General features: G+C 36.1%; 1 protein-coding gene across 3 annotated transcripts in view; it reads left to right on the top strand.

The window, feature by feature from the left end:
- Window positions 1–17,364, top strand: part of ADGRB3 (adhesion G protein-coupled receptor B3) — a 753,297-nt gene that overhangs the window by 351,487 nt on the left and 384,446 nt on the right. For all 3 annotated transcript variants that reach the window (XM_003271086.3, XM_003271085.3, XM_030809408.1), the window contains one exon: window positions 6,230–6,424. In XM_003271086.3, the coding sequence (XP_003271134.1) occupies window positions 6,230–6,424 (195 nt within the window). The remainder of the gene's footprint in view (window positions 1–6,229; window positions 6,425–17,364) is intronic.

The raw sequence follows: 17,364 nt of genomic DNA, 5'->3' as shown, positions 1-17,364 counted from the left end.
ATATTGTCAAAATAAGCATTTTGACAATTTCTAATGAAAGCACCATATAAAACCTGAGTGAAGCATATATCATCAGCTAAGCACATGAACTAAGGATCAGACTGCCTGGGCTCAAATCTCCATAGTCACTACTTAGGAGCTTTGCAATCCTGGAGAATGCAGTTAACCTTACTAAGTCTCCACTCCTTCATCTGTAAATGTGAATCATTATGGCACCTCCAAGGATTGTTTTAAAGCTCAAGTGAGGTACCCCTTATAAAACATGTAGTCTCATGCTTACCATATGATCAGAATGATATATGATTGTTGTTATTATTTTCTAAAGGTAGCAAGTATATAACTGTAGATGTCTAAAATTTCTGAATTCATTTGCCTACTTATATTAATTGGATATAGTTTACAAGGCAATTCTGTCAGGAAATGTAAAAGTTCTCCAATTTTTACATATTTCTTTGTTTTGAATAATTATAGACTACTGCTTTTACCTTGCCAACATTTGTGGATTATAGTTGCTGAAAGTAAAATAAAATCCTCCTGTAGTTTTAGTTCAATTTAGCAAGCCCTTTGAACAGGTACTTTTGTGTGTCACGTAGTGGTAGTGTTTTAGAGATTATAGGGGAAACACAGATGAAGAAGAAACTACAGGCTCTTTAGGAGTTTATGGTCTAGTGGAATGGATAAGATAACAACACAAACACTATAGTAATATAAGAAACAGCAAGATTACTTCTGTGAGCCTGAAAATAGAGATCATATCATGATTGCAGTTATCCAAAAAGAATTCATGGAGGAGAAAAGAGAGAGAGAACAATTTAAGGAGAGGATTTTGGGAGAGCATTTAAAGTAATAGAATAGCATGAGTCAGGGAGCAAAGACAGAATCCATGATTATTGCAGGGAGAAGTGGTGAGAAATTTAGACAGATTGTTACTAGGTCACCTGTAGTAGTGGGGTGAACCCACTACATAATAAAGCAGTGGGGTGAACCAAGCTGACCATAACAGATCATAATGACTTCTGCATAAACGATAGGAAATATATATTTTCAAATATTGACTTATAGCTTCTCTCAAAAGAAAGACCTAGGAATCCTTAGGTATTGGAAATTAATGCAGGGGGATATCAAAGCCAGAACTATAGGAAAAAGCTACTGGAGTGTCAGATCATACATAAGCCTTGGGTGCTAGAAGCTGAGGTCCTAAAGCCTTCATGAGGATGATAACAACACCTCTCCCACAAGCAGTGATGCCCTTCCAAGCCTCCAGCAATGACCCAGCACTGTATTGCTGCTCTAGCCTCATGAAGTAGAAAAACCCTATGCATTCTCAGGCCTGCAATGTGTCTAAGAAATTTGTAGTTCATACAGAGTTTCTTGGAGAAGAGGAAATAAATTGCCTTTCAGAAATGGAAACTCCTAGTCTGAACCAAGAACAGATGGAATTAACATGAAAATTTGCATAAATTGATTCAGGACCAGTGAACTGCCTGAATGCTCCACACCCAGAGAAATGCACTCAAAAGCATCCCTAACAACTGTTTCACAAACCAGGCACTTGGGGGCTCCCAAAAGATAAATATATCCCACTGAATATAAGTTTACCATAATTATAAATATCATGAAGCAAAACATTATGAGGAAGAATCAGCAAATGCAGGAATCAGGAGACTCAACAAAACAAGAAATTTAAAGAATAGAAAATATTTTTTAAACTATACTATATTGTTTAAAATCATTAAGATGTGAAAGAACAGAAATCACAGTTAAATAATTAAAGAATATGAAAAACTTTAAACAGAACTTCATTGAAATTAATGAATAGAATAAATAGCCAATTAGATTCAGTCAAAGAAAGAATTAACCTTCTGGAAGTTAAGTACTGAAGACCTATACCAGAATCCATCTCGTGTCTGTAGGAAAAGGATGGAGATGAGAAACACTATATAGCTAGTATTTAGAGAAATTGGATCCTGAATTTGGGAGAAGAGGAAACAGTCATTGAATATCCACTTTTAACCTCTATTTTTATATTAACGCATCATAATAACAATGTGATTATTTTCTCCTTTTTACAGATAAACCAAATAATCCTAGGAGAGAGTTAAATAATTTTTCCAATGGTTCTTTGTAATAAGTAGTAGAACCACAATTTAAATCTAGGTTTTATTATTACATTATTACAACTGCTACTTAAACATGGCATACTAGCAAGATTTCCAGAAAATATACTTTGTAGGTAACTGGAAATTTTAATTTACAACTTAAAAAGTTATTGGGCTCAAACCAAATTTTGTACTTCTGATATTGATTTTGAAGAGAACCAGGGAGAAGACAGTAGTTGAAAGGAAGTAGCAATAAGAGAAGTTGATATTTTAATAAGATATATGATATCAGGCCATTTTTTTGAGAGAGAAACGTTGAAGAAGGATTGGATGGGATTCAAAACCTTAGAAATAACCATAGAATTAAACCATAGAGACAACAACAAAGGAAGAGGAGTAGAATGCAAATAAAGGACAGTTTGAAACAAGGAAGAGGTAAGATGAGCAAACCCATTTATTCTCAACTTCATAATCCAGAAAGAAAAAAGGGAAAACAATCTAGCAGATAAACTTGGACATGTCATTCTAGGAAATAGGTAGTGAAAGGGTAGACATAAGGCAAAAAAAGAGAACTCTTCACAGTATGCATGTGTTGTGGATAGAAGATCAAGAACTGGGAAATTGTCTTTCAACTAAATATGTTCTGGACAGAAACGTATGTTATTCAAACATTCTTTATACCCTGTATAAAGGCAATGAATAGTCTCACCAGTGTGTAAAATTACAAGGTATTTGTCCCGAGTGCTTTTCACCGACAATGCCAGGAAGGATGCTAATCAGTGCCAATTGTTAGAGCTGGTGTTGTCATCTGGGCACCTGTTTGCTAAGAGCTGGACTGACAACAACTCATTCTACATAAGCCTTCTAAGCAGCTGTCAGATGGCAATGACGTTAATTTACTACTGACTTGGGCCAGATTTGATGCTGACCCAGACGTGACAGACTGGCTTTCCTATTAGTTGAGCCATCCAGTGCCTTCTGTAACTATTTTTTTTGCAAACAGAAAGCATGTCTAAATGTTTTATTTCTCAAGATTCAGTTCTATGTTGTGATGTTTTTGTTTGAGGAGAAGCGTACATTAGATCTGTACAAGTTAAATCCCTCACAGGCACAGGTATGGGTTGCCAAAATAATAGAGGAAGGGCTGATTTGAGGCAGTCAGACATTAATTATTTACCGTGGCAACCATTGCTACATTCCATTCCTAATGGAGAACAATTTAATCTTCTGCAGCTTTGAGTATCACAGCTGTGATTTGCATTGCCAGCACAAAACTGAGGACTGAATTTCATTACTTTTTTAGGTTAGGCTCTATTACCTTCATTTCTCTTCAAAACTTTCCTCACCATTCATACATATCCTGAGACATGCCTGTACCTAATGTTATTGAGGAAGAGCAAAAGGACAAGTGCAGCTAGAGGGCCAGACATTTTTCAGCTCAGAAGCAGCACTACCTCTTTAAGTCAGGTAGTGTGCTTGTCTCATGCTATTTGTTACCAGTGTTTCCTATGGACTATGTTCATGAGTGAGTTACATCTTTCCAGTGTGCCTAACTTAATCCTATGACCTAACAACCTAAGCATAGATGGAAGTTGATTCAATAACCCATTCATTCCTTTAACTCATTCATTCAGTATATTGAATAAGCTTCTAGATAATGGGAATAAAATAATAAAACCTCCTCCTTCAGAAGGCTTATATTAATATTTTAATGGCACAGGCAGAAAAATGAATAAACCAAGAAATAGAAGGCACAATGGCAGGTAAGGTTGAGTACAATGAAGTCTGATGAGATGACTGAGAATGACACGGATTCCATTTTAGGTAGGAAGTCAGGTAAGACCTTTCTGAGAAGGCGACAAAAAGCATGTGAATGCTTGTGGAAAGACTATTCAAGGCCCCTGCCATCCCCCCGCTCCCACAATAAAAAAAAAAAAAGCAAGACAAAGGCCCTGAGATATGCATTTTCCTAATGTTATTGAGGAAGAGCAAAAAGACAAGTGCCACTAGAGCACAGCAAATGGCGGGGAAGGGGGAAGAAGTCCGCAGAAACTAGAGCATGTAGGGCACACAGACCATGGGAAAGCAAGACGCTTTCCTGTATGCTCTAGCTTCTGCTAATTATCTTAGGCTTGTGTGGGTTGAATTGTGTTAAGAAAATGACTTTTAAAACATTTTTAATATATAGATCTATTTTTCAAATATCAGAGGAGACATGGTAAGCTGAGTCTCCAATGAACTCAATTACATAAATAATAAGCTGCAAAGTTGAAACACAAACCTAGGCACACCTGGCTCTAAAGCCCATTGCATTGTATTGCACCACAAAGGTGTACTTAGGGCATAACAACTGAATTCACTGCAACAAAATTTTGCTATGCTGTTTGCTAAGACTGTGAATAAGGCAGGGAGCCTACCCTCAAGTTTCAGAAAGACTATTGGAACAGAAAAATATTTAAGCAGATAATCACCATTCTCTGTGATAAAAGTCATGTCTGTATAAAAGATAACAAGAGAAGGCTTTGATTAACTGTTTGGTTATTTAGAAGAACAAGAACTAAATATGAGTGGTTTTTAAACAAGAGACCATGGAAGAAAAGAGGGTAGAATATCTATTTCGAAAATCTGAAGTCATGAAACACATGACCTGAACAGAAAATTGCAAATAATTACCAGTAGTTTAGAAGCAGGACTGGAGTTCAGCCTGGTGGTACAGCCTGGTACAAAGGAGAAACCAGCTGGCTTCTACTCTGAGGGTTCATGTCCTTCTTATTGGACAGTGCTGTGTCTCTTTCATGAATAAATACGTAAATATCACTCCATTACCAGACAATTAGCACTGACACTATAGAGATAGGCAAGAGCCACATTACTGTTGCCATGTCAATCATTTGGGTTTTAGTCCATGGTTGATGGCAGCTACCAAAAAGAGATGAAAGGGAATGAAAGAAGAAAATAGGGAGAAGTAAAGTACCTAAATACGTTATGACTTTTAGCATAACACAATGGAAATAAAGTATGTCTCTGAAGATTTTATTTTACCAAAATTGTTTTAGACATCTTTACAGAAAAAGTAAAATATATGAGATTTCAACACTTTTTGAAATATAATACTTAGAAAATTTATACTTTTTGATTAGTTCAGATGGATTGCCATACTTTAAAAGATTTGTTGGCACAGTTCTTGATGGGAAATTGATAATTACAATTAATGTACTTTAACCTTCCTATTTCACTATTTCTCTGGCCTGTTAATTATTGATTATTTCATGATTTTTTTAGTTAATTTTATAACAAATTTAGCAAAGAAAAGGTACAGATTAAACTTTTAGTGAACAAGTAAAAGTATAATGAATTCCTGCTATTTCTTTACCTTCTCTTACCTTACTATTCTTTCGCATTTTAAGATGTTTTTCCTCCCTTGAACTGTACAACAAGCAAATATAAGAGTCGGCAGCACATTTCTCTGGCCATCAAACTAATTTAAGCTTTGCATTTTAATAGTTCATTTTGTTGCTGAAGACCCAGCAGAGAGTTTTTAATTGTTTTTGCTGTTTAAAAAAAACAATAAAGCTAAAGCCATCTGGTTTTCAATCATGTCATAGTAGATCTCCAAAGTTTAAAGATATTTTAAGTAAAATTGTGCTGCTAATAACTTTCTTTGCTGCTCTATAAAGATGTGTTCATTTTAAGAGGTAGGGCAAAAGTTAATAAGCTCAGCTTGTTAGTAAAAATGGCTATTTTTGAAGTGTTTATAATCTCCCATCTCTGATCACAACTTACTAAACAGTCCCCCATGTTTACCACATGCTAAAGTATTTTTGATTTTTACTCCAATTAAGAACCTAAATTAATACACATTTTCCCAAATGTGTTGAATTGTGTGTTCTAACTAGAAATGGCAAGTTTGTCAAGCCTGCCGAAAAGTATACACTTGTTAATTCTTGCATGCTGGATGTTTATCCATCTGAGTATGGGATACACACAATTTACAGTTTTCAAATCCTCCCAAGCATTGCAAGGCTATTTTAAGTTGACTGAGCAATTTTAAATAAAGTTGTTTGATGAAGTTATTCAGATAAATGGTAATGAAGATTCTGATGTTTGCTCTGTTCTTTTGACCATCACAGGTTAAAGAGCACCTTGCTAAGGGGCAGCGAATGCTGGCAGGTGATGGAATGTCCCAGGTGACCAAGACACTGTTGGATTTAACTCAGAGAAAAAATTTCTATGCAGGCGATCTTCTGATGTCTGTGGAGATCCTGAGAAATGTGACAGACACATTTAAAAGGGCAAGTTACATCCCTGCATCTGATGGTGTCCAGGTAAGGGAGACAAGTTCATGAAGGAAAAGGCTAGTGGAGATGCAATCAATTTTTGGTCCCACGAAGCCAGTGCAGCCATCTTGGAGGTGGACTGGAGGGAGAGAATGCTCATCCAAGCTATGCTTAGTGCGAGCTCTGGAAATGACCTCAATTCCCTTAGTCATTCTCCACCTCAGTGTCCTTGCCCATAAAATGCATATATTACACCTCAAGGAGATACTGAATGAAAACATGTATGAAGTGCTTTGAGCCCCCAGATAAAAGACACTATAGCAAATTCAAGGTGGTATCATTCCCACATTTAATATACCATCTTTCCATAGGAGACTATTAAAAGTGCATTAAGCATAGTGAAAACACATTAACTATAATATGCAAAAAAACATAGTTTAAAGTTTGTTTAGTGTTTTGCTATTAGTGGGGGGAAAAACATTTAATTTTATCAAACTATTCTCTGAAAATATGAGGCAAATAGAAAATTGTTCTAGCTAAGAAAATAGGAAATGCGATAACTTCTCACAGCATCTTTTTCTTGTCTTGGAAGACTTTTAGAACAACATCATTTATTTCCATAATAAAGTTTAAGTACTCACCCAATGTCAGTATTGCCTTTGCCATTAAAACAAAGCTTATTGAATGGCAAACAAAGCATATTTAATGCAACTACAGTTTGCATTTCAGATTAACTCTTTTTATGCTGTAGATTAAAAGGTACTTCTACAAAGACTGCTGAGTTGATTTCTGCATTTTCAGCGTAATGTTCTTACTGTAACTCTGCATAAAGTTCATTAAAATAAAGATTTGGCAAAACTCCCAGATTAGGTATTGTGTTCCCTCAGCCTACTCTAAATTTGTAAGTTTATTGGTATTTCCCTTGGAAAATACAGGATTTTTTTGGTTTGTTTTGTTTTGTTTTAATTAGCTATTGAGGGAAAGAGGAGGAGAAGGCTTTTTAAAATCATGGAGTCTTTCATAAATAATACTGACACCCTAATTTGTATAGAAGTACATATATTTCTAAAATCATATGCATATACTGCTGAAAGAAACTGCTATGAGAATTATTGGTGCTGAATTCTATATTATACCACCACTGTCCGTATTTAAAATTATAATTGTAAAAATACATTGCCTGGCGTGGATGGAAGATTATCTTTTGAACATTTCAAAGATGCTTTTCTCTTACAAAGATGAAACAGGTTTTTTTCCTAAGTTTTAAATGTTAATAAAGTAACCAAGTACTTTTTCCCTGTAGTTCTGAAATGCTTCTATTAATATTTACATTAAAAATAGCATTTAAAGTCCTTGACACAAAATATAAGTTGTGATTTCAAAAAAAAATCTCATAAACTCTGTTCACAGTTGAAACATTAGGCAAAGTACTCCATGAAATAATCTCTAACTCTCAAAAGTGTAGGGCTTCAAAATTCTTATGTGTGGAAGTTCAAGAAATTAATGTGACCAGTTTATATTTAGAAAATATTTTGACTGAGCTACTTATTTGTGTGCATAAATTCAATGAAAAATTCCATTAACCAGTTGCTTGGTCATGGACATTAGCTGGTTTGACTTAAATAGAGCAATTTGGCTAATTATCTTGTTTCATTTTAGTCTAGTCAGAAATAGGTTTCTCTCTTTCCATCCTACTTCGTCAAAGGAAGTATACAGAAAGTCCTAAGCACATTGGTGTCCTCGTCATTGCCTCATAAATGGCAGCTGCATTTTCCTATGTCATTAACTTTACTGGTGTCTTTTGGGGCATCTGGAATGCCCTCCTTATCTGAAATTCCTTCCTCTTCCATCTCTGCCTGTCATGATTCTAGCTCAACTCTGATGAGTCTTTCTGAACTCCGGATGACCAACCCCAGCCTCTGTCTGAAAATGATTTTTCTCTTCTCTGAAATTTCAAAGAATTTTAATCTCTTGTATTCTACTTCCCACAATTTTATACAAAGAATTTGCAAATATTTACTGTCTTCTTTACTTGATTATAAACTCTGGTTTATAATCTTCATCAATACTCTTTGAACCTCACATTACTTTAGTTTTTGCCATGTCCAAGGGCTCTGGGCATTTCTAATTGGCTAGCAACTCAGGATTAATGTGGCATAAACTAATCTTAATTCCAAGTTTTCTTGCATTTCTCCACTTTTTAAAAGTAGAATTAGTAGTCCCTAGGCTAGAATTGAAATGCCATCTTGACTTTTTCCTTTTCTCTTTTCTCTTGGATCTGCCTACTTAATGCCTCTTTCATCCATTCTTTCCTCTCCCTTCCCACTACTGTCATCCAGGTCAGCCTCTTAATTACCTCAGCCTACATGGTTTCTGTGGCCTCTTCCCTTTGATCCTCCCTCACCTGTTTACCTACATCCCTAGTGATGTTATATACTGTGGTACTATAATTTATCATAGAACAGCTCTGATTATGTCACTGTCTACTCAAAAACATTTGGTAGAGCTTCAAGGCTCCCCGAATGACAACTTGAAGTCATTATACTGTCTCCTAGTACACCCCACATATGTAGGTTACCTACCTTTCCAGCCTCATGTGTGGATTGCTCTTTCTCCTCACACACCAGCCACTTGAGGTAAATGAACCACTTCCTGATTCCTGAAAGCATGGTATGTTCTTGGCTTTGGGTCTTTGCTTCCTCTGTGTTTTCAGACCGGCTTGGTCTATCTCAATCTGCTGTTGAAGTTCTCAGGTCTTATGGGCCTGTGAATTCCAAGAGCATTTCCCCTTCTGCATCTCATCATACCTTGTATTATTAGCACTAATTAGCAAATCTTTGAAAAAAAAGACATGTTTCTGATCCATCTTTGGACCCTAGCCAAGTGCCAGCCCACCTCCTGCAAATAAGATTTCACATAGAATCTTGTCTATAGAAGATGTTCAACAAATGTTTGTTGAATGTATTAACAACAAAAGTAGTGGTAGTAATCACAGAGGTACCCGTGAACTTTTTTTGTCCTTTTTCCACTAGAAAATGATGAGCAAAGGTAAAAGAGAAATTAAGTAAAATTAAAGGGAATATATTCTTTTAAATGTAGTTATGTGCAAGGTATTTTATTAAAAATGGCTGGTAATGTTTTACTCAATTAAAAACTTGATTTGATATTTTGATGAAAGAGACATAGAATTGTCTACTATATACCAACTACTATGGACAGAATAGCTTATATTAGCAAGATCATAGGAAAAGATTGGATATCTGGTTAGTAAATTATTGGAATGTACTCCAATAAACATACACAAGCACATACAAATATGTGCATATGCATATATTTTTTTCTGTTGAAAATCAAATGAATTAAACCGTGAAGACCTTGAAAACTTTTGAAGGCCTTTAATGTGGCTGTGATGATATTATGAATTAAGCCAGGCGCAGTGGCTTACGTCTGTAATCGCAGCACTTTGGGAGGTCGAGGCAGGCTGATCCCTTGAGGTCAGAAGTTTGAGACCAGCCTGGACAATATGGTGAAACCCTGTCGCTACTAAAAATACAAAAAAAAAAAAAAAAAAAAAAAGCTGTGCATGGTAGTGCATGCCTGTAATTCTAGCTACTTGGGAGCCTGAGGGGGGAGGATCTCTTGAACCTGGGAAGCGGAGGTCTCAGTGAGCCGAGATCACACCGCTGCACTCCGGCCTGGGTGGCAGAGTGACACTCTGTCTTAAATAAATAAATAAAAAAATAAGTTAATAAATAAATAAATAAATAAAAATTATGAATTAGGATCATAAGAATTGGCCTGATTCCTCCCAACACATGAGGTCATTTGGTTAAAATGACTCCTGTTTTTAATTATCATTATTATTTCTAAAAGGTAACTTATTTTTTGGCCTATGGAGGAAACTCGCTCATGAAAAATTTAATTCAGCAAGGTTTCTAAATACCACTAAGACACTTTGTTCTTGTATTTGTATATAACATTTATTTTTTATATTATCTTCCTCTGTTCAGTAATAGTGATTCAGAATGTGAGAGATTTGTGTAAGTATTTTAACTAACAAATCCATAGAATTGTATGAACCCTTAAAATTTCAAATTATATAAGTTATTATTGTTGTCATCACCTAAATCAATTCACAACAAATCTATTTTTTAATGTTAGTACAGTTTTCTTCTTTCATTGCTTTAACATGTAGCTTGACAATTTCATAAATCAGAATACTGTATTCACCTTAAGAAATTAATAAAATTGTGAAGTTAATCTTTCCCCAGATTATTCACCTTACTGAGGGACAGCATTAAAATCACATGAGCCACTGCAGTTTAAGTTCTTGGAGTTAATGTCCTCCTTTACTAAGAGCAATAATTTGCTGCCATTGACAATGGAGAAAAGAAGAAGCAACATCTATAACCCCTACATTTTTCTTAAACAAAAAAGTGTATAGCTTTTCCTTATTCCATCCTGATTAGCCAGTGAAGATAATTAGAACTTATCAAAGTAAAGGAGTATCACTTCTATTTATTAAAAAAAAAATGCATGGCTGAATCCCAAAAGTATCACGTTACTAAATCAACACCAAATTCCATTAAAATGGGCACAATTACTTCGGTAAGGAACGTGGGTTAACTACCAGCAAAGCTGTTTCCCTTCATTCATTACTCTGTCTGCATGTAGCCACTTAACTCTTTGGCAGCTGTTGCATATTATGATTAAGTCCATGTCAAAGCCTATATATGATACCCATTGTTTATTTTTGATGCCAAAACCGAAATAGATCAGTAAAAAGAGAAGAAACAAAGGAAATAATTTATGACATTATCACTATTTTCAACTAGTCACTCACTAGATCTCTAAGAGGAGAAGTGAATGCAACATATGCAGCTGTACCCTGAAAAGGTGGTGCAGAGGCTTTGTCTGGCCAGCTGTCGGGTCATCAGGTGAAGCTCCCTCTAAGATCCTATTCTTTCCTGAAAGTACCCATCTTTGGATACGACTATAAAACTGTGTTTTATCCTGGTTTAGACAATATTACCTATAATATACACCTTCTTTTGTGCCCTGTATGTAAAAAAAGCTGCTGTGTATATACCTGTGACAATACTAAGCTGTCTTTCATTTTAAGTCCCAACCTTGATTTATGAGATATTAAAATTGTAAAAACCTCATACAGTAAAAATGTGCTTATTGTTTTGGAATGATAAGCCACAGTAATAATTTTATTTTGGAAAACTAGAGAACGTATTTCAAAAACTTTTCCCTTCAAGCATATTCTTTTCCAAACCTTTGGACTGTCATAACTCCAAGACTATTCATTAAAGCTATGTGGTATAGCTTTCCCTTTTCTTTCTTTTTTTTTTTTTTTTTTTGAGACAGAGTCTCACTCTGTCACCCAGGGTGGAGTGCAGTGGTGAGATCTCCGCTTACTGCAAGCTCCGCCTCCCAGGTCCACGCCATTCTCCTGCCTTAGCCTCCCAAGTAGCTGGGGCTACAGGCGCCCACCACCGCGCCCCGTTAATTTTTTTGTATTTTTAGTAGACACGGGGTTTCACCGTGTTAGCCAGGATGGTCTCGATCTCCTGACCTCGTGATCCGCCCGCCTCGGCCTCCCAAAGTCCTGGGATTACAGGCCTGGGCCACCGCGCCCAGCCAGATTTCCCTTTTCTCATCTGACGTATGTTTCTTTAAGATCCAGCTTAAAGATGGTTTTTGTTGTTGTTGTTCTCAAAAGTCTTCTCACCAAATCCCAGGCAGATTAGATTTTTTCTCTTCTTTTTCTTTTTTGAAACTAAGAAAATACGTAGCAATGTTCCTTAAAACCAAACAGCTAGATTTGATTTTAAATATTGTCTGATTAAATTTTATTAAGTCTTAAAGTTTCTGGAGCAAGCAGTGCAAACTCAATTCTCTATTGATAGAATAAGATTCAGAATGAATTATTTCAGTGGTCAAAAAAAAGTAAATGAACAAGTTTTTTTTTTTTCCTCTGAATTAGATATTCAGAGCAGTTTTCTAATATTTTGTGAAACAATGTAAGTTCCTCAAACATTATTATATTACCCTTAGTTATTCATTAATTGTATCAACAAATATTTGAGTGACTACATGCTTCAAGTACCAGGCTAAGCCCTAGGGACAAAATAATCTCTCAACGAGCTTAAAAAATATTGCTGAAGGCAGATCTAGCAACAATAATTGTGATGTTGTGTGTGAAAGTGCTACGGATGTTTACAAGATTTCAAAAGCCCACAGAAGTAGAAAAAAATCTAATCTGCCTTGGTATCTTAAGGCACATTACTTAATCTTTGTCTACCTTATTTCTTAGTTTCTGTAAAAAAAGAAATAAAGAAGAGATAATAGTCAATTCATTATTTGTGATAGGTGTGGTCTATAGCATTACAGCAAACACTGAATTAACAAATAGTGAACCATTGTTCCAAAGGGAAATACAGGATTAGGTTCCTTTGAGAATCTGGTCACAACATTTTCATCAACCAATCAAAATGACTTTTTTATGTGTGTTTCAGTTAAAATACACCTTATTTAATGTACGTTGTTGATGCACTAACATTGGACTCATAGGCGACAGCACTTTATCTCATGCCTAAGCAGAGTTTATCAAACATATTTATTTTCTGTGTAAGGTATAGCACACCTTTGTTGTGCTTAAGATCACTAGATACTACTTCAGCTCCATTCTGGGCTCATTTTAAGCAGTGAAATCAACAAAACAAAAAGCCCCAAAAGTATGAAACATGTGGCAATAAAAAGATCTGAAATGGATACTTGGTTATAATATAAGGGTTAAAACAAAAAGGCAGAGCATCGTCATGTTAGACCTCAGCTAGAAAAATGCACACTGGCCAACTCAAAATTTCTACCACTTTGTGCATGTCCACAGCTGGCTATGATGGTGCTGTGCATTTTAGTTTCAATATTACAAATAAATTTTAACACGTAGGTGAATTCAGATATATAAAATCTGTGAATCATGAAGATTAACTGTTATCTATTTTTCAGGGATATGGTGAGGCTCAGAAATATATAATGGTCCATAAATAATATTTATTTATTACTTGGCACATAGTAAGTACTACATAATGCCATTATTGCTAGTATTTTAATTACCAACATAGAAGAAAAACATGGGCCTTGTCCTCAAGCTGCTTATAATATCATTGAAGAAAAAAAATAACTTGAATGAGGCTATACTGGAGTGATATTAAGTATAGCATGTTCCACTTCTATGAATTTTCAAAAGAGGTCTGAACAACAGCAGTAAGTAAAGAAGTCATGGGAGAGTTAGGACTTAAGATAGAATTTGGAGAAGCAAATTAGGTACAGACACACTCAATAATTAAACTATGCAGACAAAAGTATAGAAATAGTATAAGAATGGCAAGTCCATTAGAAAAGGCTTCCTGTCTTTATGATCTGCATTTTCCACCATGCATCCTACTTTGGAAAATATTTTGGAAAATAGGATGCATGGTGGAAAATGCAGATCATAAAGGCAGGAAAGTTGAGGCCACATAAAAGAGTTTGAACTTAATTCGCTATAAACAGGTTTACTAAATGTAAAGATTATTTTTAGAAAGATGGTCTGAAAGGGTAAATAACATGGATTGGTGAGTAGAGGAAGAGTAGGGAAGGAGGGAGAATAAGCCCACGGAGGTGCTATGGCAATGGCCTAGATATGAGAAAAGAAGAGAGCATGTCTTAGTGACAATGGGTCAGAAAAGAGGAAAGAAACATCTTCATGGAAGGAAGAAAAGGCCCTTGAAACAGTTTAGATTTGGAGGATGAAGAAACAAAATATTGGAAAAAATACACATAGAAATGTCCACAGGTCCTCACAGTGTAGTGTGTTCCTGAAACTCATCTGAATGCAAGGACCAGTCTCTACCCAGGCATGTTCCTACCCATTGACCACACTTCTGTGGACCTAATAGAAGATCAGTGTTTTCCGAATGTTTTTGACCGTGACTTACTGTTCATTACATTAACATGCAATTGAAAAGTAGAGTTTTCCAGAATAATATTTACCTCACTCTGTGTAATAATACACTCTGGTATTCTCCATTATTTTCTATTTCATTAAGAAAAATTAATCATGACCTTGAAACAGGTCATTACTCAACATTGGAAAGCTACTTGTTTATCTGATACATCCCCTATGTTTAAGAAATTTGTTTCTCAATAGCTGAGACTAAATAGGAAGCATTAACCTTAGTTTTCTGATTTCTAAGTTCAGACTATATTCTAAACAAATGATTCAGAGGTAGGTGATCAAAGAATTAAGTTGAAAGCAAAAGTAGTAATTTCAACAAAACATCTTTTATCTTTTTTTTTTTTTTTTTTTTTTTTTTGATGGAGTTTTGCTCTGTCGCCAGCCTGGAGTACAGTACCATCTCGGCTCACTGCAAACTCCGCCTCCCTGGTTCAAGCTATTCTCCTGCCTCAGCCTTTTGAATAGCTGGGACTACAGGCGCATACCACCACGCCTGGCTAATTTTTGTATTTTCAGTAGAGATGGGGTTTCAGTATGTTGGCCACGATGGTCTAGATCTCCTGACCTCATGATCCACCCACCTTAGCCTCCCAAAGTGCTATAGGCGTGAGCCACTGCGCCCCGCCAAATCTTTTATCTTAAAACACTTGATGAGCAAGCAGATATGTTGCACCATGGATTACTCCCATGCTGATTATCAATAGATTAAGTCACTTGGTGAAGACCTTGGAGTATGATTTCTCCATTGGTTTTAATGCCAGACACTATTGGCTTTTTTATATTAAAAATTGGGTTGATAAATGTGGAAGCAACTATTAATATGATAATATAATACCCTCATATAATGATAGGCCTCATCTGTAGAGGTAGTATAATTTTGTTGACTAAATAAGATCTGGGAAGGCTTTTCTGATTTGGAATTACAGTACAACTCTAGCCTTCAAGACACAACCTGATACCTTGAGATCCTCTGCTCAAAAGGCATTGTGTAACCAGAAAGGCTAATAATTTTCTCAAACATGAGTAAGGGAGATAGGGAATGGAAGCAGAGGAGTAGGGTGTGATGACTAAGAGTACTTGCTCTGAGCTTCAAGATGTGGCTTTAACACTTGTTAGCACTGTGATCCAAGACAAGTTATTCAACCACTCTCAATTTTCTGTTCAACAATATGGGATAATAGTACCTACCTTATAGGATTCATGTGAGGGTCAAACTTTCTATGTCAAGTACTTACTCAGTACCTGACACCTGGTAGGTCTCAAGAAATGTGGCTATTATTATCATCCAACAAGACAAAAATGGAACAAAAATTTACAGTCCTTAGAGCACAGGTAGCTACTGCCAATGCAGATATGTAATTGGTATTTCTCCTGCCAAGAAAGAAAGGTTGAATGTTTCTCATGGAACCACCTAAGGGAGTGTGGGCACTGCTTTTTTTTTCGCTTATTATGGAAGAAAAGGGCAAGGAATGTATCAGGGAAAATGAAAACAAAAAAAGCAGCACTCATCTTTAAGGTCAGCACTGAAGGGCCATTTTGTAGTTCGAGAGCAAGGGGATGAGAAAAATTGCTTCAATCAATAGCCAGGATGCCTGGCTCAGTAGAAAATAAGCCAGGTACAGGACAGTAGCTCCCAGCCAACAATCACTCCAAGCTCCAAGTCATCTAAACGGCTGCTGTTTTCAACGCTTAACAGCCTGAGAAGATTTCCTATTGTTTCTCTGTGGTATAGAGAGCCTAACATAACTAGCATCACTTTCTAGATAATATTTAAACCCCGCCCTTATTGTAAACATGAAAATAAGAAATTTAATGGCAAATAACTTTCTTAAGTGGGTGAAATATGAAGCAACAGATCTTGCTTCACAACCCAACATGGTTAAATCCTACCATGAATGAATCTAGAAGATAGCTGGTTAACTCAGGGGAACTAACAGGCTCCATAGAAGAGCCCAGAGTATGCACCACAACCACGTAGGAAGAGGAGAAGAGGTAAAGTAGTTTTAAGAACATATGAAGTGCAATGTATCATCTGGTAAATGCCATGTGCAGTAAATAAGTTAGTTTGGTCAAGTTTTTAAAAAATACAATAAAACATGAGACTGCTAGCTTTACCCTTTCCGAAGCTCCTATTATTTTCTTCAGAGTCAAGAAAATATTGAGATTTGCATTAGTAAAAGTTAAGATGGTTTGATATTGTGATTCCATTTATTACCAAATATTCTTCTGTTTTAAAAAGTTTTTATTGAAGAACGTTTCGGTTCATTAGGGCTACCATAACAAATACCACAAACTGAGTGACTTAAACAACAAACATTTATTTTCTCACAGTTCTGGAGGCTAGATCTCCAAGATCGAGGTCTCGGAAGGTTTGGTTTCTCATGAGGCCTCTCTCTTTGGCTTGTAGATGGCTGCCTTCTCTCTCTGTCTTTTTCACATGGTCTTTTTCCCTACACACTTGCATCCTTGGTGTCTCTCTGTGTGTTCTAATCTCCTCTTCTTTTTTTTTTCTTTTTTAAAATTATACTTTAAGTTTTAGGGTACATGTGCACAACGTGCAGGTTTGTTACATATGTGTACATGTGCCATGTTGGTGTGCTGCACCCATTAACTAGTCATTTACATTAGGTATTTCTCCTAATGCTATCCCTCCCCCCTCCCCCCACCCCACGACAGGCCCTGATGTGTGATATTCCTCACCCTGTGTCCAAGTGTTCTCATTGTTCAGTTCCCACCTATGAGTGAGAACATGCGGTGTTAAGGACACCAGTCAGATTACATTAGGGCCCACCCTGATTCACTCTTTCTAACTTAATTTCCTTTTTAACAGCCCTATGTGCAAAGACAATCACATCTGAGCTACTGGGTACTAGGACTTTAGCATGACAATTTTGGGGTTGGGGGGTGCTGAGATACAGTGAGTCTATAACAAGGAATCTTGAAGGACTATGAGAATTTTCTTTTATTGAAGGGATCTGTA

The sequence above is a fragment of the Nomascus leucogenys genome, chromosome 3, assembly GCF_006542625.1.
Source record: "Nomascus leucogenys isolate Asia chromosome 3, Asia_NLE_v1, whole genome shotgun sequence".
In the NCBI taxonomy this organism is placed as follows: Eukaryota; Metazoa; Chordata; class Mammalia; order Primates; family Hylobatidae; genus Nomascus; species Nomascus leucogenys.
The sequence above is the reverse complement of the archived record's forward strand: the minus strand, read 5'-3'. Positions and strand labels throughout refer to the sequence as shown.